The sequence below is a fragment of the Scylla paramamosain genome, unplaced genomic scaffold, assembly GCF_035594125.1.
Source record: "Scylla paramamosain isolate STU-SP2022 unplaced genomic scaffold, ASM3559412v1 Contig4, whole genome shotgun sequence".
In the NCBI taxonomy this organism is placed as follows: Eukaryota; Metazoa; Arthropoda; class Malacostraca; order Decapoda; family Portunidae; genus Scylla; species Scylla paramamosain.
In genome coordinates this window covers 250001-259148 of record NW_026973669.1, presented here as the reverse complement: position 1 = coordinate 259148, position 9148 = coordinate 250001, and the positions used below count along the sequence as shown (strand labels likewise).

The 9148-nt window shown below is 37.3% G+C and overlaps 1 protein-coding gene across 2 annotated transcripts in view; it reads right to left on the bottom strand.

The window, feature by feature from the left end:
* Positions 1-8432: 8432 nt before the first annotated feature.
* Positions 8433-9148, bottom strand: part of LOC135096430 (three-finger toxin 3FTx-Oxy6-like) — a 37691-nt gene continuing 36975 nt past the window's right edge. For both annotated transcript variants that reach the window (XM_063997930.1, XM_063997931.1), the window contains exon 5: positions 8433-8699. In XM_063997930.1, the coding sequence (XP_063854000.1) occupies positions 8698-8699 (2 nt within the window). In that variant the 3' untranslated portion in view covers positions 8433-8697. The remainder of the gene's footprint in view (positions 8700-9148) is intronic.

Below are 9148 nucleotides of genomic sequence, written 5' to 3'. Positions count from 1 at the left end.
CATCCTAATACCAGGCCATAAATACCACAGGGAAGACTACATCAGTATGAAAGGTTATCCCAGCATACAGTTACAAGCTGTACGTGATAGTAATTTAAGATTTTTTTGATGTGTGCACTGGTTGGCGTGGATCAGTTCATGTTGTAAGAGTATTTAGGAATAGTGTTCTGCACAGTTTGCTGGAAAATGGTAATCTGCCAAGGGACTTTGCTTCTCCCCTGGATATCCCCGTTCAGAGACAATGGTCACCTTTCCCTTGGCAGAAGTATTTCCATTATGTTCATTATTCTTCATGGATGGTAACAGAGAAAGCTTTTGGCTTCCTTAAATGTAAATTTAGGAGGCTAGACAACTTGAAATATACAACACTGAACACATTCCACGTGTAATTTTTGGTGCTTGCGTTTTGCATAGTATCATTCTCATGAGAGAAACACTGAATTTAGAGCTAGAGCTGCAGGAGCTGAAGGTAGAGGCACATGAGGATGATGTTATTCAAGCACGACCACGAGCTGATGCCTTAGAAAGAGAGGCCAGCTCGGCTATTACTTAACTGGGTGTATGCGATAAGTGTCTGAGCCTTGTCTGACCCTACTCCACTGTGGGACTGACGGCAGATATATAGATATATAGGTATTTTTCTTTTCCAGTTATCTTTTTATGTAATCATCATTGTTCATTTATATTATTCAGTGTCATTCTTTTCACATAGTAGGTTGAATAATATAACTGTTATGTAAAAAAAAATTATGTAATATGTATTCAAATAAAAAAAAAACTCTTACTTCCAACAAAGAAAGTCCTTTGAATTTAAAATATGAACTTTCTGCCATAGACAATATAAGAATAAATTTAAAACTAATGAATTTGTACAACAGCAACAAAAATGGAAAAAAAAACAATGAAAAGAAAGCAAACCTAATTTTACATAAAATATATAATCTTAAACTTATAACTAATAGCTTCATTAATATTTAAAATACCTTAAATGTACTGTACAATGAGATCAGTGTTTTCATACCACTTTTTACCCCAAGACCCCCGACAGTACTGCTCTCAGTTTACCAAACTGTGCGATGGCAGGAATAATGTTCGTGCGCCTTGTCTTGGCTACTCTTTCCCCTTTTGGGGTATATCTTATGAGGTGGTGTGCCCGCCAGAGGGGCTTCCTCCTGACTCTTCCTTTAACTTCAATATTTCCACGCTTTGTTTTTAAATTGTTAATTGTTCTTTTTTTTTCGCTCTTTTCTTATTCCTCTCATATTGATTCTTAAATACTTTTTCTATGAGTACATAAAATCCTTTCTGGTCCTACTGATTTTGTTTATGATGCTTTTCGTTTTGCTTTAAAAGGTCACGTGTGAACTTTTCCAGGATGTTATTACGGACACCAGACGTCTCCCTCATCACTCTTGTCTGCTCCTCAAGGGTTGAAGTTATGCTTGAAGAGCCCTGTTCTCCTCCGTTTAGCACTTCATGGTACTGAGTAGGACGGAGTTACTGCAGCTGATGCAGATTGTGGTCGCGATGCAGGATGTGAGTGAGGATGACGATGGCATGAGTGGAGATGGAGTAAACGAAGTATGAGATGGCATGTTTGGAGGTGGAGAACACGATTTAATAGCAGGATTGGTCAATGGAGTTAGGTATATAGGAATATATACTTGTAATGAGTGAGATGAAGAAAGTGCAGGGGTTTGATAGATCAAGAAAGAACTAAAAGAAGAAGTGTTAGTTTGTGGAACATGCAATGGAGAAATTTGTGATACCTGTCGTGCAAAAAAAGCTGATAGCTGTGGGGAAGAATGCATAAATGATTGTGATGTGATGAAAGATGTGTATGGTGATGCACATGGTTGTGGGTGGTGAAAAGTTGAGAATGGAGGGGACACTGACGATACACACGCCTGTGGGTAGAAAATAGCCGCCAGTGGAGGGTGTGGAAGTTAAGTTTAAGTTACTCAGTTTTTACGAACTCCGTTTCCAAACACCGTCCAATAATGACGTCACCACCGTTTCCGTTCGAGCGACTGTAATGGGAACCGGGCTGTTTCTGCCTCCGCTTGAATGCCGTCGAGCGGAAGAGATGAACCAAGTTTAACTTTATACGAAGAGAATGGCAGTGTTGCACGTACTGATATTTTTAATGTTCTAGGTATGATACTTGAGTATATGAAAAAAAAAAAAGTTATTGAATTTGTAATGTAATAATGCTATATTGTAAATTAAAAATTTTTACATTTCGCTGAAAAAGAGGAGTGACCTTGGTCACAGCGTGAGATGCAGCAACACCGCAAACCATGTAAACACAAACACAAGGATGGACTGGACAGGTTTCAGACCAAGATACTGCAGATACGCAGCAAACCTCACTTAGTAGCTATGCTAATGACAGTGTATCAATAACTGACAATCAGGCAACCGGAAAATACTAGTATAGCCTTCCTCTCCCCCACACCTTGCACTGATAAAGCAGGCACTACTCTCCCCACCGTACCTTGTAGGATTCACTAGCGTGTATTTACTTATATTTCTTTAATATGTACTAAATGACACTCTTCTCCACCTCACTGGCCTCTCTTCGTGAGCTGCGAGCAGCAAGGTGGCAAGAAGTATACAAATTCCTTGTCGAGGAGGCCTCTTCTCCGCGAGGCTATGTTGACAAACATGGGTACGGAGACGGCGGCCAGATCCTCCGTTCAGTGCGGACTCCATTTTTGTGACCTCATTGTTGAACGGTGAATGGAAGCGGAATCAGTTAAAAAAAAAAAAAAAAAAAAAAAAAAAAAAAAAAAAAAAAAACGGATTACTGTGAACTACGTCTTACCCTTCGTGGTGGGACTGAAAAAAAAAGTGAATATAAATGAAGTAATGAAAATAAATTAATAAATGCATACATATACCTCGGTTGTCTCCCCAAGAAGGGAGGTACCCAAGACGAGCCACACAACTTTCCCATTTACATCATTCTCTTAGTTTTAACACTACTCATGCCCTCACATTATATATATATATATATATATATATATATATATATATATATATATATATATATATATATATATATATATATATATATATATATATATATATATATATGATGCATGAAAACCTCAATGTATGTTTCTGGACTACTTTACATAAAACTTACGAGAATGCAGCCTAAGGTCAGACATAAATTGAACAAGGAAAAGGAATTAATGGGACATTATAATTCTTACAACGAATGGGCACAACAACTAACCTAAACAATGTATTCACTCTTTTGCTCCTTCGTTACCTTTTCCTTAATATATCAACCCATGAATCTCAAAACAACAGCAATTGTGTGTGTGTGTGTGTGTGTGTGTGTGTGTGTGTGTGTGTGCGTGTGTAAATATACATACTTACATACATATATATATATATATATATATATATATATATATATATATATATATATATATATATATATATATATAGAGAGAGAGAGAGAGAGAGAGAGAGAGAGAGAGAGAGAGAGAGAGAGAGAGAGAGAGAGAGAGAGAGAGAGAGAGAGAGAGAGAGAGAGAGAGAGAGAGAGAGATACACAAACACAAAATGATTTACCTCTAATGGATTCTTCTACGGCCACAGGAATGACAGCAGGTTCAGACCTAAAAATGTCATCAAGGACATCGAAAACCCACTTAGGCTGACTTCCTTGTCCACTCTGCCTGGACTTGTCCTTGATTGTTTTGTACCCGAAAACATTAAGGCTGTAACAATTTATTGTCTAAAACAGTAAAAATTGAAAAGTGATAGTGAATACTTTTAAAGTTTGTACTTAACTGTGAGTGTATGCTTCTGCCAACGTAATAGATAATTTGTTATACCCTCTGTTAAGGAAATTACAAAATTATTACAAACTAATACTACATGGACCTATGTCAATTCACTGGTCGCACACAGTCACAGCCTCAGAGGTCGACACCCTCTCTCAGCCTCGTAGTGGATGAGCTTCCCTGCAGAAGGAGCAATAATGGTCTGATTCGTGTTCAGGAGTAGTAGGGTGGGTGTCTAGAGCAGAGCAATGACCACACCTGGGAAGACTTGTACAGTTGTTCCTCCCATGACTGAACTCGTAACACCGGTAACATTGCAATGGATGATCGATGAAAACCTGTACTGGGAAAGAGAGAGGACCGATCTTAACACGGTCAAGGGGAAAAGAACGATAGAATGTGAGTATTATCATATTACCATTGCCTTTAGTCTTGGCCACTTGTTGAACATTATCTGGATATAACTGAAGGATGTCATCTTTTGAGAATTCGTACAGGTCCTGGTTGTAAGTACGTCTTTTACAGTAATTAAATGTTCGGTGGGACTTGATAGAACCAAAGACTCCATCAGAAGGGCATGGTAGATGGAGGAGCATCATCGCCTGTGTTAAATCTTTAGCTCGGATCAAGACACCTTTGCCATATTTCTTGATGTTATTTGTAGGAAGTACTCCAATCTCCCTTTCTATCTACTTGGTAGCATGAATAAAGTTTCCTCGATTTCCCCTATAATATGCTACAAACCAGTAAGGTGTAGGTGGGTGGCGAACTTTGGGAGTTCGTTCTTCAGCATCATGAAAGACATTAGGACAATAATCATTCTCGCTGTCAGTTACATTGTTTTGTCGAATGACTTCATCAGTTAAGTTGTTCTCTCCAAGAAGCAGATAATTTTTGTCTCAATAGCAGCTTTGGCAGCAACATCTGATGTAAATGTCACGTAACACCGATTAGAGAGACAATTGCCATCATATCTGAGACTGATATGGAGAACTGTTCCGAAAGGCTTGAGAAATGAGTGAATAGCACAGTATGACATGGAGGCATAGACATTAATGATCATGAGAGTGTAAAGACAGGACTCAAAAACTGATCCAAGGCGTCTTTCACCTTGGAAAACAACAGCAGGGGAATACGAATTCCCGCCTGCACAACACCATCACGACTAGAGGATGACGTCTCGAGGGCCTGGTCGACCGCCCCTCAAGGACCATAGGGCTTTTTTATATTTACACAAATGGATAGTCCAGGGAGCAAGGGAGACCACCAACTGGGACAACGAAGTGAGCGAGCGCTGGCCTCCGTGAACGGGGTATCTCGTCCCCATGGAGGCCACTCGTTTTAAAAAGTTGGTCTCATCCCAGCCCAGACATCCAACCATTCAACACATGACGACTCAAAAGGTGGTTCCTCTGGTAAATGGCACCATTGATCCGTACACACACACACACACACACACACACACACACACACCACGACAAAGGCGGTTGCCACTAGGGATATCCCAACTAGAGCAACCACGATCATCATTGGTCATGATGAGTGTATATAACACATCATCAGTAGTCTTACAACACTAGGCAATAAAGATTTTGTTACAGAAGAGCAAATAGCTAACTTTGGTATGCTGAATTCAAATCTAAAATTTAATTTGTTCTATAACTACAAGATTATGTGTAAAATGCGAATTATATCTAGATTCCGTGTAAAATGAAAATCACTCTGTAAACTGAACTTCATCTCATCTTTTTCCAAACCTAACTTAAACTAGCATTCCATTTTTAGTATCCTCTTTCTCCTCATCTACATAATTATAACGATTTTGATAAGTAAAATTTATCCCTAGTTGGCAACTTTGAGTCAAGAACATACTAACATTCGGTAGTCGCTGCCCTACAGACAAGTAGGCGGTGTGTGTTGAAGCTTTCTGCTGTTAAACATGTAACAGACTGGGATAAGTGTTGTATTTTTATTTCATTTATTTTGTATTAATGTGTATTTCTTTCTCATTTTTCACATCCAAACAATTGCTTTCTATTTTTTTATTTTATTATTATTATTATTATTATTATTATTATTTATTATTTTTTTTTTCAGATATTGTATGGTCATTCAAATGGTATCAAATAGACGTGCTTGTGTAAATCACCTAGATAACTTATGCTATGTCCGTTGAAGATACACATCTAAGCAACAACATAGAGACATAACAAAGATTAAACTAAACTTTCCTATAAGTACTATTTTGATTGTAAGTTAGGAGACCAGGACAAGTTCTGGTCACCACATATTTGCTGTGCACCGTGCAATACAATGTTAATAGCTTGGTTGGATGGTAAAAGAAAAACTCTGCAGTTTTCAGTCCCCATGGTTTGGCGTGAGCCGAAAAATCACGTCATTGTTATTTTTGTTTGACAAAGGTTGTTGGTTTCTCAAAGAAAAACAAATCAGTGATCACGTACCCAAATGTGAATGAAACCTGTACTACTTAATGAAGCAAATCCACCACTAGTTCCACCAGTAACGATAAAAGACAGCAGTTACTCTGAAGATGCTGTTAATGATATAGAAACAGAGAAAGATGACCTGTATGTTCCAGATGCTGATAGTCCCTCACATTTGTTTAAGTCAAGAGCTAAATCTAAATGACTTGGTGCGCGATTTGGAATTATCAAAACAAAAGGCAGAGTTGCTTGATTCCAGGCTTCAAGACTGGAATCTTCACCCAAACACCAAAATTTCCCATTTGTCATCGCCATTTGCAGTTTTCGTCATTTTACTCACAGGAAAATAACATTTGTTTCTGCCACTTTATCAATGGTTTGATGCAAGAGATCAGCTATCGCTGATCCAGAAAAATGGAGACTACTCATTGACTCTAATAAATCTAGCATCAAAGCTGTCTTACTGCACAACGGCAGTGCCTGTACCACATGGTAATGGTCTTAATGAGACTTATGAATCCAAGGAACTACTTCTAAGAATAATCAATTATAAGGAACACACGTAATATTTGTGGCGACCTTAAAATTTTATTATTACTTCTTGGGCTGCAGTTGGGCTACACAAAACATATGTGCTTTTTTCTGGCTCAGGAAGAGCAGAGATGATAAGAACCACTATAAAAAAAATAATAAGATTGGCAATCTAGAACTAAGCATGTTGTTGGTAAATATAATGTGAAGCACCTCGTCACTTATCGAACCTCAAGGAGTACATCTTCCACCACTTCACATTATATTGACCATCTATAATTGAGAATGTTGTTGGTAGATATAATGTGAAGCACCCAGCACTTATCGACTCTCGGAGAGTACATCTTACACCACTTTACATTAAACTTGGCCTTATGAAGAACTTTGTGAAGCGTATGGATCATCAAGGCAGTGGTTTCAATATTTAAAGAATAAATTCAAAGAAATATTGACATATGCTAAGCAAGAATATGGAGTTTGTACTGGACCACATATTCAGTGTCATCCGTGACTCATTGTTTCCATTTAACCTAAATGAGATGGAACTTGGTGCTGGGGCATCGTTTGCTGAAGTTGTAAGAAATCTTCTTGGAAACCACAAAACTGAAAACCACTGTGAATTCATAGAAAACATTTAAATAAACGAATAAGATGCAGAATGTCTTTGAAAATGCATTTTTTTACATTCTCATCTTGACTTCTTCCAGGCCAACCTTAAGGCTGTAAGTGACGAGCATGGTGAACGCTTCCACCAGCAGATCTCCGTTATGGAAAACAGATATCAAGGTAATTTTAACCCATATATTATGGGTTAAAACAATAACCAACAATAATCCCCCATAGGGAGATTATTGTTGGTTCCTGCAGGAGGAGAGCTTGTCATCCTACACACGACAAAGAAAAGGAAACACCAAAGTTTCCTTTCACAACTAAATACTGAGAAAGGCTCAGAGTAAGGATATAATTTTTTTTTTATATTGGTGGAAGGCAGATTAAACAGGTTCGAGAATTTAAATATCTGGGGAGTATTGTGTCAGAGGAGGCAGATTGTGAAAAGGAAATAAAGAAGAGAATCGGGTTGGCAAAAACTGCTTTTATAAATATAAGAACTTTGATAACAAATTTGAATATGAATATGAAATTGAAAATCAGACTATTGAAATGCTACGTGTGGTCAGTTTTATTATATGGTTGTGAAACATGGACTGTTAAAAAGAAAATGGAAAAGAAGTTGGAGGCTGCTGAGATGTGGTTCCTGAGAAGATTGCAAAAGGATTCCATGGACAGCAAGAGTGACAAATGAGGAAGTGCTAAGACGTGCAGGAGTGCAGAGATGCTTGATAAGAAATATTAGGAGGAGGCAGTTGCAGTTTTTGGGACACATCCTGAGAGCTGGAGGATTGGAAAGAGATTGTTTGCTGGGGAGGATTGATGGGAGAAGAGCAAGAGGAAGGCAAAGAAAGAAATATATAGAGACCTTGCTGGAAAGTATTAACATGGGATGGAACATCGAGGATCTGGTTAGGATGGTAGAAAGAAGAGAGGATTGGCGTTCCGTGATCGCTGACGTCACATGACAAGCACTTCGGTAAGGTAAGGTAATTATCTGCAAAGTATGATAAGTTGACCTGAGCATTAATTAAACACGATGGCATTCTGCTCCCTTGGTTTATTTTCCACAGTTACAATTTTGCAATCATAAAGCATGGATATACATGTAAGGCCAGTGATTACACTTCTTATATTTATGATTGAACGCAAGTATGGTGTTTACTAAATATCTTGATAAATTATTGTGATTGCAATTCAAGAAAAAGAAAGACTGTCCCTGCACTTCAATTTATCTTCATGTAGTTAAATATCGGCGACTGAATGCAGTGTTCTTCCTTTCTTCCACAGTCAATCACATGCACTCCTGTTTCTGAAAAAAAAAAACAAAGGTAACAAAGTAAAGAAATTAATAAGATAGAAAAAAAAGGGAAACCCAACGTATTAAATAAAAAAAAAAAAAAAATAAATATATATATATATATATATATATATATATATATATATATATATATATATATATATATATATATATATATATATATATATATATATATATATATATATATATATATATATTCTAGTTCTTGAGGAATGAATTACTAGGCAAAAGTTAAGAGAAAGATGGTAGAGAGTAGGAATGCGGAGTTTGGCGTTAAAAGGAAGGAAGTTAAGAGTCAGGAGGTCTTGACATGCTGTGTACGCCATCACAACATCAAGATCTTCTGTCGTTATAATTGACTAATGTTTACACAAATAAGGTTTCATGTTAAAAAAAAACGAATGTACTTTTGGTTAATATCACGTGAATAAAAGACTGAT